General features: G+C 41.5%; 1 protein-coding gene across 2 annotated transcripts in view; it reads left to right on the top strand.

Annotated features, from left to right (window-relative positions):
• Positions 1-2503: 2503 nt before the first annotated feature.
• The window catches only part of LOC142161481 (rap1 GTPase-GDP dissociation stimulator 1-like), a 220611-nt gene continuing 205388 nt past the window's right edge, over positions 2504-17726 (top strand). For both annotated transcript variants that reach the window (XM_075217152.1, XM_075217151.1), the window contains exon 1: positions 2504-2633. In XM_075217152.1, coding sequence (XP_075073253.1) covers positions 2630-2633 — 4 coding nt within the window. In that variant the 5' untranslated portion in view covers positions 2504-2629. The remainder of the gene's footprint in view (positions 2634-17726) is intronic.

The following is a 17726-nucleotide window of genomic DNA, read 5'->3' as shown; positions in this document are numbered from 1 at the left end:
GAGAGGGTGCCATTGCCTAGCAAAAGAGACTCAAGCATAATGCGCATGCGCTCACCGCGCACCGAACCAGGAAGAAGAGGAGCATTCTGTTGCTGCTGGGCAATGGGATGGAGCTGTGCAGCAGAAGAAGGTGTTTGTCCCTGGCACTGAATGGACATGTGTTGACGGCACCTGACGTGGTGGATTGGGTGGTCACCTTGGTCTCTCAGCTCCCATCTCAGCCAAATGCTAGGTGGAGTAAATGACTGAGTGAACCAATAGCTTTATAATGGTCTGTGAAGTCACACACTACAGGCTACCACCACTTTCCAGGCAAACAGGGGTTAAACAAGTAAATGAGTTTGTTATTCCTAACACTATTACCCATATTATATATTAAATATTGTACCACACACATTTAAGAAATGCATCATCTTGCTCAAACACATTAATTGACAACATTTCTAACATTTTTAACCCTCCTCCTAACTCCTTTGCTTTTGCTGTCACCTCCACTGCCCTACCCAGTGACCACCCTATTTGTATCTTCCCCTTCCCTTTAGGATGTAAGCTCTTATGAACAGAGCCTCTGTACCTCTAGGTCTATATACCTAGTCCTGTTTTCTTGAGCCTAGACCTACTTCTCGTAACCATCACTCTCATTCACTGTCCTGTAAATAACTTGATCTGCATTATCAATCTATCTGTGTATAATTTGCTAATTAGTAAATGTCTGGTCTTGTATTATTTTGTGTTATTTTTATGTATTATGTAGTGTGTTATGGATCATTATTGTCTGTGAATTGTATACTACAGTAAATTTCATGTACGGCACTACAAACCTTTTGTGGCACCTTATAAATAGAATATAATAACAATAGTAGTAGATGCCAGTGAGGCAAACTTGCAATCTTCAATAATGTCCTGGCGGTGGATATAGAAAAATGTATGCCTCTATCCTGAAGGTGTATTTTGAAAAGAAATTGTGTAGACTTTTTGATGACTGCAAAGTAGATTTCATTTGAATGGCAACAGTGATCCGCTTTGGCAGTTAAGTCATATGCCATCACTTTGACCTAAAACAAAACATAGTTTTTGCCTTAAGCACATAAACTAAGAACTAATAGGGGGAATTTGTTGTAAGCTATAACTTTAAAGGCTTGATAATGGGGCCAATTGTAAGTAATGTTGGGACTAGGGGAGAGTTCAATGTGCAGAGGCGTCAACGTCTTAATAGTAGGCATAGTTTCCTCCAAAGTAGAAACGGTATATAACGAGATACCTTGCACACAATCTTAACATGTGCAATACAGATACAACAGCTGTACACTATACAAAGTAAAGTCTCCTGATGTCCATTATATAATGCATAGCCACCCCCAATTGATGTTCATTATTGGATTTATATACCCTTGCTCCTCTGAACTATTTTATTAAATTCAGACCCTCACCCATTTGATGTGATGTTCATACAAAGACTTAAAACTTGCCCCCAAAACATCCAGATGCCATTGGTTTAATTACAACTGACAAGCAGGTGGCTATTACGCAGTACAGCCACTGAAGTTATCTCCCATGGGCTGATAGAGTTTATTGAATGAAAGTACACAGAGCTGTCTTTTGCTGAACTGCCTGTAGTTGCCAAAGTCCCTCAGCCAGTGCAATATGTCCCAGCATCATACCACCCTGATGATTATTCCAGTGGCATAAAACTAGGTTTCTTAAAACATTTATAATAATAACATGTAAAAAAAGTTTAAGGGCATGGGGACCCCCCAAGAGGAACAGTGTCCTTGGCAATTGCTCTGTTTGCTCTACATAAACATTAGCCCTGCTTGGTGGCTCCAAGTTTTCTCTATCCTGTCCAATCCAGTATCTGAAAAAATAGCATTCCCTGTTCACTTCAATGTTACACTGATTGAGCTATCCTTGCTTCAGACTGCTACTATTTACTAGACAGAATATGATGCCATTGTAAAATGCCCTTGTGACCTTGCCCTAAATCAAACATGGCTGCTGAGTCAGTGACTCTCATGACACCTTTAAAACCCAGATTGTTCACTACTGTTGTTTTTAAGTGGATAAAAAAATCCCCAGATATTTCTTAGCAGTTAAGTCTGAAAGACAGATTCCTGTTTTGAAACCAAAAATGTAATTCCAATGTTTTTCCCCTGTATATCATTTCTCAACAGTAGCAATTTCCCCCTTTGAAAAGAAATCTATTTATAGTGCAGCACTGAGAACAGAGCAAGAATTCCCATTGTAAGCATGTCTAGCTAAATAATATCTCTCTTGTGGAGAGCAAATAGAATTCATAGTGAAAATAGAAGCTAGAGCTTGTAAAGCATCATGTGCCCCTGATATTCTGTTATTTCTAAGTTTACATTGCTGCTCATGACAATTCTAAGCTTGTCATGTAAGCTGTTGTGAGGGATTAAGTAATTAGGGAGTATTAAATGCATTTGAGGAGCTGGGTCACTGAAAGGGAGAGGGAGGGGGAAAAATCTGTGAGGGAGTAAGAGAGAGAGAGAGATATAAAATATATTCTTTACTCACGGACTGGTAGCTCTAAGGGACAGATCGTCTCCGAAGAAGTGTTTCAATTTATTTTTTTATTTTCACATCTACCCGTTTGATATTTACGGCTGAGATGGGTGAGTATTGATTGTAGGATGATGGATTGAAAGATGTGGCTATGTTCATCTAGGGGCACACGATAGACAGAGTGTACAATGTACCTCAGGAATTCAGGCTAGCTGTGGAGGTATTTCTGCTGCAATTCTTTTGACTCTGCTACAACACATCTCAAAGCAAAATATGCATTATAATAGAAAACATATCTCTGGCGTACAGCACCTCTTTATATGTATTTCTTGCTAATAATATTTTTGAAAAACATTAACACGTCCACAGCTGAAAATGCTCAGCAATGTTAGTAAAGAGTCCCTGAGGCCTTTTTGAAATATAACCCATGATAGATTTTATAGAGAATTTATTCAATACTATGAAGGCTCTCTGAAGTGTATCATGTAATATTTATAAATCAATGTGAGGACATAATTATTGTTTTACAATATAAAGTGTTTTTTATCACTTTTATTTTCTTTCTACAATGCACATGCTTGGTAAATTGATTGCCAATTGTACTAGTAGCTTACTTGAATAATCCTAAACTACAGTTCAGCCCCAACTGGTAGCCAGGCAAGTATGTGTGGCAATGTTTAGTGGAAAAAAATGTAGGGAATGCTACTGCACTTCGCTTGAACATTGAGTGGGCTGTTTTATTTATATACACATATTTTCTAGCCATTAGATTCTCTGCTTTTCAGTTGAATGAGTCTCTGTGGGATACAAAAGCATGCATCATTAGAGATCTAGCTAATTAATGCAAGCAAGACTTCGGAAATATTAATATCGCTACAATGTTTATTTTTACATAGTCCATCAAGGAAGGTTGCTCATCTTTGTTCATTATGAAGTTACAGGGTTTGGTGAATGTTTATTTGTGAGATATTTTTATTGATATGAACATGAATGTATTCTGTATAAGCATTAAGTTATATTATTAGATAACTTGGTGTCATGGTATCACATGGATTCTGTTGGTTGTGGCAGTGGAACTATCAAGGATCAATTATTGTAAAGTATATTAGCATTAAAGTAATACTCAGGGGGTACAATGAAGTCCTGATAAGCTGAAACCAAAACTTGATTCAAAGCTATTAACATTTAGGACAGGTTTATCTGTCCAAAAGCATATACAGATTAGGGGCCTCATTTATGAAGTACAAAGCAGCTAGGACTCAAAATGCTCTTTGTTAGTGCTATGTGCATCTATAAGCGCTAGAACACCTAGATTTATGCTTAAGTGTGTAGGTTTGCAGACTAAAATGGCGCTGGAGCAGAAATTTGTACCAGTTGGGCGGTTTAAAGGAGCTACTTACAAAATACAGAGTAGGCTCACCGATATGATGAGTTCTTTTAGTAGAGCGAGATTATTGAAATTAGATAAACCAGTGGAAATGTGGTATTTTTGGGGACGTGCCTTGTGTAGAGGACGATTTCCACTCTGCAAAAGGACTAGTTTTTTGCGCTTCCTATATTTTATATTGGTTTGCGTTTTGCGCTTTCTAGTTGCAATTATAATTGAAGAAAATTTTGCTGCACTTTGCACAATGTAAAAAAAAGCTAAAAACTCACAAAGCTGAGGTAGCCTTGTCCAGCCATTCAAATGATTCATTTACATTAACTTACATCACGAAGAAAAACAGAGAAGTTTAATTTAATAAAAGGGGTGGTTCTTAAATGGTAGGAGGTTGGAGTTTGATGTAACTTTTACACTTTTGCAGAGTGCACCTCTTCACCTTTTTGTGCCTCTCTACAGTTCTAGGTGTATATCTAGGCTGAAAAGCATCTCCCAAGAGCTGAAAGTAGACATGCACCTTGATGTGGAAAAGTAATGGGCAACAGGCGGCCCACCAGACCTTCACTTCAGTCTCCAGCACCTTCCTGCTTTGACTCTTTTGTTCAAGCTTGTAACGTTTGTTTAAAACGTCTGCTGATATGATAGAGGGTCACGGATGCACCCCCTAAAGTGTATTAGTTTGCCGATCACTAGATGAATCGTGTAAAACAAGAATGTTTTGTGCTGTTCATTGAATGTGTTTCATAAATGAACTCATCTATCTAGTTACAATTCAGTGCAGTGCAAAAAGTTATGCCAGATTTAATAATGACAGCCCGTTATTAAGGGGCTTTAGTTTTTGCTTTTTCATCTCCTGTATGATTGTTGACCATTTTGAGGCCACACCGGCTTTCTGAAAGGGTAGAGTATTTTCATTTATTCAAGCATGTTGCTATTTGGCTGAATAGACTGCAAGACAATTCAAGCAAGTCTCACCCCCTCTAACTCACTAACTAATTTTCTATGCCAATATCTCAGTATATTTAGTAAATTGCATTGATGTTATTTTATTACTAACTTATATTTTATGACAAGACATTTAAATGTGTAATATACCCTGTACTTGTTTTTTTTATTTAAAAAGTGTAAGTATCATTTTGCAACATCTCTCCTGGCAGATAGACTTAACGGATATTTCTCCTAGATGTGGGGAAAGGTTTGATGTAAATGACATAAAAACATTGTCCTTCACCAAAACAATGTGTTCAGTTAAATCCTTGTCAATTAGACTGGACTTTCATCATTCAGTCATTGCAACAACTGATGTACAGAAGAACTGCAAAATTGTTGTTACTAGTTAAACAAAGGATAGATACATTTGGGTATCATCTGCATAGAGATGGTACTGAAATCCAAATGAGCTTTTAAGTTTTCCAAGAGAAGTGGTGTAGATAGAGAATAGTAGAGGACCAAGGACTGAGCCTTGTGGTAATCCAAATGATAAAGGAAGAAGAGTGGAAATGGATTCAGAGAAACTAACACTGAAATAACAATTAGATAGGTAGGATAAGATCCAGGATAGGACAGTGTCCTAAAGACCTAGAGATTGTAGCGTTTATAAATGTTTCTGTTATTGACTTAAGGTTGAGGTTGTTTGAGAGGAAAAGTTTGTGTATGAAGTTAAGTTTGTTACAGACAGACCATGCACACGAAAGTGCACATTTAAAGGATTTTGGAAGAGACAGAAGACAGGTAAAGTGCTTGAGGTTTGCAGGATTCCAATAGTGTTCTAATATATGTGAATGGGGAATGTGAAGGGGAACCTGGATTTGGTGACATATCACCAGCTAATAGAAGCAGAGAGAGAGAAAGAGACCTTTTATTTTCTAGTGACAGGGTAGGAATGTTACAGTTAGTAAATTATAAATAGGAAAGTGTAGTGTGGGGGTAACGAAAATGTGGTGTCCCAGATATCACACCTTTGCAATGTTCTGCTGGGGTGGTTGGTTTTATAATATAAATTCCATACTTGTGGATTCCTCCTTTAAGACCACCTGGAAAGAGTCTGCATTTCTTAAATCACACATGCTATGTTTTTACTTTGTGTATCTTGGCTGTGTCGCATTCTGATAAAATATATTTAATATACGTCTATTTCATAATTGTATGCTGGGTGTGATATTTTACTCATACGACATGCAGGTCTATGCTCTAAGAATATCTTGACGCACACATTAATAAAGTGCTCAGACTTATTACTAATACAAATGTCAGTTTTATGACAAAGTACTGTCTGGGCCTCCTGGGCATGAAAGGTATACTTAGAATGTTGGTCAGCTAATCTTTGGGCTCATTTAAGAATGGAATCCACCTTTTTGCATTTGTGGTAGGCTAAGCACATATGAATTTTACCACTAAGGTGTGCTGATCAGGTGCAATGTCCTAAAAACAGATAAACTTGGGTTCTCAGTTGGCTCTGCATTGAGTTGTCTCTAATAATGTAAAGCAATGACAAACTGTAAAGTAAGCAACGGTCAGGAAGGATAGATATTGCACATTACTTTTTGAGGCCCCGTGATCTGGAAAACACTACTTCTAAGCCCAGATATAAATCAAGCAAACCCACTGCTGTGTATTTGTTTAAGCAAGTTGTCAAACAAAATGCTCACAAGGGAGCAACAACATATATTACAACATCAATCATTTTTACAAATCAATAATAATTAATAATGTTTACTTGACATCAATTCAGATCACAGAGCACTGAATGCAGAATTCTGACTTGTGTGCTTACTTGACAGTTTATACACAGTATTTGTGATTTGATGAACATAATTTAAAGTCTCATGGAACTGCTGAAGTCCAGAAAAAGATAGATAAATGTATTTTATAAAAAGAGCCAACTCCGGTGTTTAAACCTAACTTTATACTATTTGCGTCATAAATCCTGCTATCACCTTGGAGATTGTCTATGCTGTAATACAAAACATCATTGCTTCCCACGTTTGTGATGCAGTTGTTGTATTTGGATTTGACAAAAGTTAAATGGATACACTATTTTCTAATGAGCCACTTACACCTACAAACTCTATGAGGTAAATGTATCAAGCTCCGATTTTTGCAAATCCAGCGATTTTCTCAGTAGAGTTGAAACTCACCGATGTATGAAACTGAGATTTTATGTAAAATCGCCAGAGTTGTGCTTCTGTCAAATTCGCTATTTGCAAAATCGATAGAGATCAAACTCCTGACTGTTTGCCACTCCAGCTATACAAGTCTCAAATGTATGAAGCTGCGATTAAGCAAACTCAGGAGAGTTTGCTTTAAAACATGCCATATACAACACGCTACATTATAGCAGCGTGTTGTATAAACACATCACTGTTACACTGCCTGTCTTACTGCTGGAGCTCCGGCAGCTGTGAAAACTGTAAATAATAGATCAAAGTTTTTTTTTTAAAAAAGCGTAGGGTCCCCCTTCTATTCAGTCTTAACCCTAGTGCTGCCAGACTACTGCTGGTTCCGTGAAGAATGGGGAAAAATTTTGCGTGGGGTCCCCCCGATTTTCACGGAACCAGCACTAGGCAAATCAGCCGGGGTTGGTGGCACTATACCAGGGGCTCACGTGGCAGGGGTCCCCCTGCCATAATGACAGCCAACCCCAGGCTGTTCAGCGCTGGGCTGGATTCCCTAGGGAGTGGAGTCCGCCGAATAAAACGTGCGCCCCCCCCCTGGGGACATCCAGCCCAGTGCTGATAGCACTAGGGCTCTTCCTACACCTCTGGGCGGTGAGTGTAGGGTAATAACGGTTCCTACACCCCTGGGCGGTGGGTGTAGGGTAATAACGGCAAATATAGTTGAAAAAACCAAACAGAATCATTTTGTTTTGTGGAACTACAAGTCCCAGCCAGCCCGGGTGCCATAAATAGTTTGGGCATGCTGCTACCTTTATAACTACAAGCACGAGCACACCCATGGCATCCAGGGCATGTTGGAACTTGGAGAACCACAAGTACCAACATGCCCTGACACCCACGGCTGGCTGGGACCTGTAGTTCCACAAACCAAAATGTTTACAAAACCACAAGTCACTCATTAAAACCGCTAACATTTATTAAAAATAATAAACCCACAATAAAGACAGTAAACACCCTCATTTACATGATATATTTTTATTAAAAATAATAAATCCTCAATATACTCACCACTGAAGTTTTCTTCTATCGTCAGCAGCTTTTAATCCTAAAATGGCTGTCAACCAAGTCCAAAATAAATTTTTATCCAAAGTCCGGCTTGACCAAGTCCAAAATAAATTTGGAATTTCCAAAGTCCATGCTTGTAATGTCCCCAAAGTATTTTTATTCAAAAGTCCATGCTTGAAATCTCTTCAGTTCTTCTCGGGCCCAAAGCTCCCGTTGTTGATTGAAGTCTTCAGCCAGGAGGGCCTCATGTTGATTGAAGTCTTCTTTGCTTCAGCCAGGAGGGCCCCATATTGTAAGATCCACGATTTTTCTGTTTTGATTGAAGAAAAAAAATAAAACAGCTGGACTGCCGCAAACAGCTTCTCCTAGGTAGAAGCTCCGATACGCAATGAGCTTAGCTCTTGCGCGAGGTCTATTTATAGTATTAGGGGATTTTCTCAAGACCGTGGGAAAATCCCATAATACTATAAATAGACCTAGCACAATGAACTAAGTTCATTGCGTATCAGAGCTTCTTTTTTCAACTATATTTGCTGTTATAGGGTCCCCACTCCCTAGGGAATCCAGCCCAGCGCTGAACAGCCTGGGGTTGGTTTGTCAATATGGCAGGTGGACCCCTGCTGTGTGTCTCCCTGCTATAGTGCCACCAACCCCAGCTGGTTTGCCTAGTGGGGACCCCATGCAAAATGTTTCCCCGATTTTCACGGAACCAGTAGTAGTTTGGCAGCACTAGGGTTAAGACTGAATAGAGGGGGACCCCATGCTATTTTTTTAAAACTTTGATCTATTCTTTACAGTTTTCACAGCTGCCGGAGCTCCGGTAGTATGACAGGCAGTGTAACAGTGATGTATTTATGCAACACGCTGCTACAACACAGGAGAGTTAGCTAACACGGGAGTGTTTTACATCGCAGCAAAGCGCCAGAGATGATCAGAGATTTGAAGATCAGGGTAAAAATCGCAGCTTGATACAGTTGAGAAATTTTGAACTAAAATTGCAGGTTATCACCCGCGACTTGCCACGACTTTAACACGCTGAAAAAAATCGGACCTTAATACATTTACACCCATATCTGAAAATATAGATATATGCCTCATTTTGCTGAAGTGGTCTTTATGGGTCTTTACAAAGGAGTATTTTTCAAAGTCCTCTGCAATTGCGCTTTTCTTTTAGAGCATATGGTTAACACCCAAAATGCATTATATCTTCAATCTTCATTTCTAAGAAATAATACTAGCTATTAAAAAATGAATAAGGGCATGTGAATATATTGTATGCTATTATATAATTATTATTATTATTATATTAAGAATATGTTTACTTCATTTATAATGAATAATGTCAGGCCGAATTGTTAAAATGAAATATAGTATCTAACCTATACTGGGAAGTGGACAAACTTTCTTTGGCCCTATAGCCATTTAGACAGCTGCAATAGCGCCCACTGTGCTCTGTACCCATTGTGTGCGCCTGGTCTGTCTCAGGATGAGCCCTTTGTTATATACATGAAGGCTTTTAAGAGAATTCATATTGTGTCACTTTTTTTTATTTTTTTCAATCTGTGATGTAGTTGTGAGCCTTATGATTCCTATACTATGAATAAAGAGAGGTGATTTGACTGGTTTGACATTTGCCATTCCATATATCTCAAAGTTCCCTTTATTATGATGGGTTCTAACACAATTGAACATTCAGTACTAAGGAGAAAACCAAAAAGAACTGCTAAGGAAAGAAATCCTCCCACCCCACTTTGCATCTATTGAGACATTTTACATTGGAGTTAGAGTAAACAAAACACCCTCAGGCTTGGACCAATGCTGGAAACTGCAGCTTTACCTTGCATATCTGTGCTAAACCAAATGTACATATCTCAGGCTTCTGAAGCTGTCTGCAAATTGTGTTTATGACTGTATAACTCTGCCTGTATCTTTACTGTTAAAACAGTGTCTTCTGTATACAAGTTGCCCACACAATAATGAAAGCATTTGGCATGTAGTCATCTATTAATAGAGTAGAGCAGGGGCGGATTGGGAACTTAAAGTGGCCCTGGAAAAAATTATTGAAGTGGCCTCATGTCGGCGGGACCAAAATAACTGTAGGCGGGGCCAACACAAAAGTAGGCGGGATTTAGAACTACAGGAATTTGGTTGTAGTAACATTTAGGAAAACCTAGATGTGATGACTTTACACACAGTGGGTCATCTCTAAAGCCATGCAGGGCAAATGTAGAGTATACTATAGGCAGCCCCCTCTTAGTATAGTATAGTATAGGTAGCCCCCCTTAGTATATTATAGTATAGGTTGCCCCCCTTAGTATAGTATAGTATAGGTAGCCCCCCTTAGTATAGTATAGTATAGTATAGGTAACCCACCTTAGTATAGTATAGGTAGCTCCCCTTAGTATAGTATAGGCAGCCACCCTTTAGTATAGTATAGGCAGCCCCCCTTAGTATAGTATAGGTAACCCACCTTAGTATAGTATAGGTAGCTCCCCTTAGTATAGTATAGGCAGCCACCCCTTAGTATAGTATAGGCAGCCCCCTTTAGTATAGTATAGTATAGGTAGCTCCCCTTAGTATAGTATAGGTAGCTCCCCTTAGTATAGTATAGGTAGCCCCCCTTAGTATAGTATAGGCAGCCCCCCTTAGTATAGTATAGGCAGCCACCCCTTTGTATAGCATAGGCAGCCACCCCTTAGTATAGTATAGGCAGCCCCCCTTAGTATAGCATAGTATACTAAGCCCCCCTCACTTACCTTCAGCTGCTCTGAGCAGCGTCTCTTCTCACATCAGGCAGACAGGAAGTGAAGTCAGACCTCCTGTCTGCCGAACAGCACCGTGAGAGCCTAGCAATTGGCTGCCTGTTGCTGCCCACTGAACACCAATATTTTAGATTGCTTTCCTGTACATGCCTCACCCCGCCGCATCCAAACGCGCCCCCCCCCCCCCCCCCCCCGGGAAAATCTGAGGTGGCCTCCAAGTGGCCTACCGGGAAACTTCCCTGTAAGGTCTATGGCCAATCCGCCCCTGGAGTAGAGAATAATTCTTTGTTTGTGTTCTTTGGTACTCTTAGAACATGTTGTTAAAATGGATAAGGAGCACATGAATACCCTGTTGTTTACAGTAATGAGGCTGTTACTATTTTGATATCAAATTTCTCCATGACAAACAAACTATAAAGTATAACAAATGATACTCTTTTATTGATGGCAATCTTGGTATAATCACAGCTATATTGATTTTGGATGCTGGGCATTTTGTAATATTTGACCCCCATTCTAATCCTATTCTCAGCCTCATTATTCTTCAAAATTGAGGAAGCAACAATCTGTGATGTGACTGGTGATGGAGAGGAAGAAACTGTGCTTAAATAATTCAGCTTCCCAGGGCCAGTGCAAGGTTTCTCTGTGCCCTAAGTAAATCTTAAGCCTATTGTCCACCACCCAACTCTGACTCCTAGCCACACTAACACACTTGACATTTGTAAAATAAAAACAGTATGTTTTACCTCCTCCTGGTCGGCTGCTAAGGCTGCAGTCCAGATGCACTGATGTCCAGATGTATTTATGTCTGTTGCAGAATGTTTTCCAGAATTCGCTGCTACCCTGGAGCAAACACAGGATATCTAGAGGGGAGGCTCCAAATGTTAAATTTCAAAACAAAGCAAATAAAACAAAAAAACTGTTACATACAGACATGTCCCGTGCTGTCCACCAGCTTTTCTCACACACGCCCCCTGCCCACCAGCTATTCTTTCACATGTCACCCATACCCATCAGCTCTTGTCAGACATGCCACCTCCATTATACCACGGCCCACTGCACACTAGATTTTCTTTCATATGCACGCCTGCCGTATCCAGTGTTTTTCACACGTTTCCCACCAACTTTTGTTGCATATTCCCCCCTTCCCAACAGTTTATGTAGCCCCCCACACTTTTCTCCACCCCCTCTGTCCATGTTTTCTGTAGCCACCTCTACCCCCATTTTCTCTAGCCTCTTTTCTCCATCTTTTCTGTAGTCCCTTTCCCCCAATTTTCTCTAACCTTCTCCCCCCATTTTCTCCAGCCCTCTCTCTCCACATTTTCTGTAGCCCTTTCTCCCCCATTTTCTCCAGCCCCCTCAATCCATTTTTTCTCTAGCCACCTCTGCTCCCCTTTTCTCTATTCCCATCTCTCCATATCTTCTGTAGCCCCCTCTGCCCCATTTTCTCCATCCCCCTCTGTCCACGTTTTCTATGACTCCCACTCACCTAATTCTCTCCAGTCTTATCCATGTTTTCTGTAGTCCTCACTCCCCCCCATTTTCTCTAGCCCCCTCTGTTTATGTTTTCAATAGCCACCTCTACCTACCACTTTACTATAGTCCCCTCTGCCCCCCCATTTTTTCCAGTCCCCTATCTCAATGTTTACTGTAGCCCCATCTGACCCCCATTTGCTTCAGTCTCTTATCTCAATGTTTAATGTGGCCCCCTCTGCACTCCATTTGCTACAGTCTCAATGTTTAATGTTGCCTTCTCTGCCTCCCATTTACTCCAATTACTTTCTCAATGTTTACTGTAGCCCATTACATCCCCCCATTTGCGCCAGTCCCCTATTTCAAAGTTTAATGTAGCCCCCTCTGCCCCTCTATGCTCCAGTCTATATCTCAATATTTACTGTAACCCTCTCTGGTCCCCCATTTGCTCCAGACCCTATATCAATATTTATTGTAGCCCCTTTGCCTCCCCACTTGCTCCAGTCTCCGATCTCAATGTTTGTAGTACCCCCCTTTGCTCCACCATTTGCTCAAGCCCCCTATCTCAATGTTTAATTTTAGCCCTCTCTACACTCCATTTGCTCCAGTCCCTATCTCAATGTCTACTGTAGCCCCATCTGCCCCCCATTTGCTCCAGTCACCTATCTCAATGTTTACTGTAGCCCCCTTTACTCCCCCATTTGCTCCAGTCCCCTATATCAATGTTACTGTAGCCCCATGTGCCCTACCTTTTTCTCCAGTCCCCTATCTCAATGTTTAATGTAGCTGCCTCTCCCCCCCCATTTGCTCCAGTCCCCTGTCTCAATGTTTACTGTAGACCCCTCTATCCACCCATTTGCTCCAGTCCCATTTCAATGCTTACTGTAGCACCCTCTGCCCCCGCATTTGCTCCAATCCCTATCTCAATGTTTACTGTAGCCCGATCTGCCCACCCATTTGCTCCAGTCTCCTATATCAATAATTACTGTAGCCCCTTTTGCGTCCCCATTTCTTCCAGTCTCCTATCTCAATGTTTACTGTAGCCCCCTCTGCCCCCCAATTGCTTCAGTCCCTATCTCAATGTTTACTGTAAGCCCTTATGCCCCACCATTTGCTCCAGTCCCCTATCTCAATGTTTAATGTAGTCCCCTCTGCTCAGCATTTGCTCCAATCTCTATATATCAATGTTTACTGTAGCCACCTCTGTCCCACCATTTCCTCCAGTCAACAAACTCAATGTTTAATGTAGACCCCTCTGCCCCACCATTTGCTCCAGTTCCTATCTCTATGTTTACTGTAGCCCCCTCTGTCCCCCATTTGCTCCAGTCCCTATCTCAATGTATACTGCAGTCCCCTCTGCCCCCCATTTGCTCAAGTCCCCTATCTCAATGTTTAATGTAGCACCCTATCCCCCACAATTTGCTCCATTGCCCTATCTTAATGCTTAATGTAGTCCCTTCTGCCCACCATTTTCTCCAGTACCTATCTCAATGCCATGTCCTCCATTCCCCTATCTTAATATTTATTGCAGCCCCCTGTGCCACCCCATTTGCTACAGTCCCTATCTCTATGTTTACTGTAGCCCCCTCTGCCCCACCATTTGCTCCAGTCCCCTATCTCAATAATGTAGCCCCCTTGCCCCCATGTAGTCCAGTACCTATCTTAATGTTTACTGTAGAACCCTCTGCCCCACCATTTGTTAAAGTCTTTCTCAATGTTTATTGTAGTCCTCTCTGCCCCCTCCCCATTTACTCCAGTCCCTTTTTCAATGTTTACTTTAGCCCTTCTGCCCCCCATTTTCTTCAGTCCCCTAGCTCAATATTTACCGTAGTCCCCTCTGCCTCTCAATTGCTCCAGTCTCTATCTCAATGTTTAATTTAGCCCCCTTTGCCCGACTATGTGCTTCAGTGCCTTATCTCAATTTTTATTGTAGCCCCTTCTGCTCCATTTTCTCCAGTCCCCTATCTCAATGTTTAATGTAGACCCCTCTGCCCCCCATTTGCTCCAGTCTCCTATCTCAATGTTTACTGTAGCCCCCTCTGCACCACCATTGCCTCCAAGCCCCATCTCAATGTTCAATATTGCCCTCTCTGCCCCCATTTGCTTCAGTACCTATCTCAAAGTTTACTTTAGCCTTCTCTGCCCCACCATTTGCTTTAGTACCCTATCTAAAAGTTTACTGTAGCCCCCTCTACTCCATTTGCTCGATTCCCTTATCTCAATTTTTACTGTAGTCCCCTTTGCCCCCCCTATTTGCTCCAGTCCCCTATCTCAATTTTTACTGTAGCCTTCTTTGCCCCCCATTTGCTCCAGTCCCCTATCTCCGTGTTTACAGTAGCCTCCTCTGCCCCAACATTTGCTCCAATTCCCTATCTCAATGTTTACTGTAGCCCTCAGGGGCAAACGCAAGATTTGTAGAGAGCGGTTTCCATGGCAGCATGCCAGTGGGCGTGACCAGCATACATGGGAGTGTGGCTATTATATTATACAGTGCTTGGCTGCTCTCCAACTCTTTCTATCCCCATCATATACACGGGCAATGCTGCATTCACTACTCTTAGGTGCACGCAGCTCCCACTGTTCGTGCAAAGCCTTGTGATGCTGGACATACCTCCCAACTGTCCCTAAAGTCAGGACAAAGTCTTGACTGAATATGTCAGAACATTTGGCAGACTGTCCTGATCTCTCCTACCTGCTCTTGTTGCTTTCTCTACTTGTTGCTGCTGCTCATGTCTTAAGCTGCTTGTTTTTATACTGTAATGTTAGGTCCGTTTGGAAAAAGGACAGGTACATGATATAGAAACACCAACAAAGAGTGAATACAGTAGGCCTCCCTCCCCCAAAGCAGCCCGATATAAAATCAAAAGCACCCTTGTTTAATAATTAGGCCTCCCAGCAACTAAACCGGACAGTAAATTAATGTCATTCACCTTTAATAAAAAATATCAGTTCCCTCCCCCTAAACAACCCCAACATTAAATTAACAGTATTTACATTTAATAAATAAACCTATTTCCTCCCAAACATTAAATAATTAGCATTTACTTTAAGAAATATCTCTCCTTCTCCCCAAACTCAGCCACACATTCAATTAATAGCACCCAAACAACTTCAGCATTAAATAAATAGTCCCAACATTCCACCCTTAATAAGTCCTCAATAACCCCACTATTAAATGAAATATCCCCAACCTTCACCACACCAATAAATTAAAAGCTCCCACTTTCAACCCACTATGAAGTTAATATTTCACTCTGACTCCACCCACATCAGAAAAAATACCGCCCCCTACACTTACATTAAAATCCCTTTTCCCTCCTCCCCACACATATATAAAAAGCCCCTCCAAACCTTTGTTTACAAAAGAACTATCCCCCCACTTACATTAAAAGCACTTGTGAACCCCTCACTGCCCTCACTACACACACAAGCACACACTTACCCTCTTCATCTAGTGCTGTGTCTTGTGTCCTCCTGCTGCACACATCAGACATGCTGGCAGTGGGAGAGAAAGGGGCGGGGACAAACAGCAGGGGAGAAAGGGGCGGGAAGACACAACAGGGAAGAGATTGCAATAACAGTGCAGACAAAAATGATATGCACAAAAGCTGCAAAGTGGCTGGTCCCGGGGGCAGGGTCCTGCCACATCAAGCATACAGTGTCCTAGGCTGGAAGAAGGGTTTCAAGGCACTAGAAAACTCCCATCCCCCCTGGGTTTGCCTATGGTCCCCACTGCCCCACCATTTGCTCCAGTCCCCTATATCAATTTTTATTGTAGCCCCTTCTGCTCCATTTTCTCCAGTCCCCTATCTCAATGTTTAATGTAGACCCCTCTGCCCCCCATTTGCTCCAGTCTCCTATCTCAATGTTTACTGTAGCCCCCTCTGCACCACCATTGCCTCCAAGCCCCATCTCAATGTTCAATATCGCCCTCTCTGCCCCCATTTGCTTCAGTACCTATCTCAAAGTTTACTTTAGCCTTCTCTGCCCCACCATTTGCTTTAGTACCCTATCTAGGCTGGAAGAAGGGTTTCAAGGCATTAGAAAACTCCCATCCCCCCTGGGTTTGCCTATGGTCCCCACTGCCCCACCATTTGCTCCAGTCCCCTATATCAATGTTTAATGTAGCCCCCTCTGCCCCACCATTTGCTCCAGTCCCCTATCTCAGTGTTTACTGTAGCCCCCTCTGCCTCCAGCCCTCTCTCTCCATTTTAATTATGTTTTCTCCTTTTCTCCTTGGCAGCTCCTCATCTGGAAGGAGAGGGGGCAGTTTTGGCCCTGCAAATAACGTTATACACACTGTCTGTCACTGACATTACTGACAGACAGTGTGTAGACTTTATGTGCACTGTGGCCGAAGACATCACTGACATTCTGTCTGTGAGAGACACTATCGGCACAAAGAAAGAGTCTGCGACTGCCGCAAAACAGTTAAGAAAGTCTATTAGAGACTTTCTTCATTTTAAAAAGCTCATCAACGATGCCCCCTGAACAGCTGCCTAAAGCTGCCTAATGGAAGTGCTGGGCCTTTAATTTTCCCTTTCCATAACTCACCATGCCCCTCTGCCCTCCACACACACAAACACATCATGCCCTTCCAAATTTTGTGAGGGTTTTTGATTTCATGCAAAATGTGATTGGAGCAGGGCCATCTTTTCCGTTGGGCACGATGGGCAGGTGCCCGGGGGCCCCAAGTGCAAGGGGGCCCCATAGGCAGGGCTCTTAGTTAGAATAAATAACCCTGCAAAAAAAAACCTGCAAAAGAAACCTTCAAGGGTCAGAGAGCAAGTACATCTATCTATCTCTATCTCTATATATCTATATCTATATCTATATCTCTATCCCTATACATCTATATATATATACATATATGTAGGGGCCCTGGTGCACTGCTTTGCCCAGGGGCCCATAATGTTGTTAAGATGGCCCTGGATTGGAGAACCACATCAGATGCTTGATATGAGTACATGGGGTGTAGTTAGGCACATTGGTAGCATTCAACATTATGTCTATACTGAGTCCTCGTCCACGTTAATATTTTTAGAAAACTTTTAATTTAATTTAATTTGTCTCCAACTTTATGATGCAGAGAAAATATAGGAAAGATATTAAGATTCCCCTGGGGTTAAAAGGCATGTGTGGTCAGGGGGTTGAGGCTGAGCTGACTGAGTGATTGCTTCAATGATGTTATCCAGTTCTTTCACCATTAATATAAACTTTTTCTGGGCATAAAGATAGGCTCTTTCTAGGAACAAACCTTCCTGGGACAAGGTAGGATACATTATTAGCTCATATACTACTTGCTAATTATGCATATTAATTGGGGTATTAAATCCCACTGTGCATATTAGGTCCTGATAAATATATTACTATGGGGCTATATAAAATGACATTTTGCTGAATATC

Source organism: Mixophyes fleayi, chromosome 6, assembly GCF_038048845.1.
Source record: "Mixophyes fleayi isolate aMixFle1 chromosome 6, aMixFle1.hap1, whole genome shotgun sequence".
Taxonomy (NCBI): domain Eukaryota; kingdom Metazoa; phylum Chordata; class Amphibia; order Anura; family Limnodynastidae; genus Mixophyes; species Mixophyes fleayi.
The sequence above is the reverse complement of the archived record's forward strand: the minus strand, read 5'-3'. Positions and strand labels throughout refer to the sequence as shown.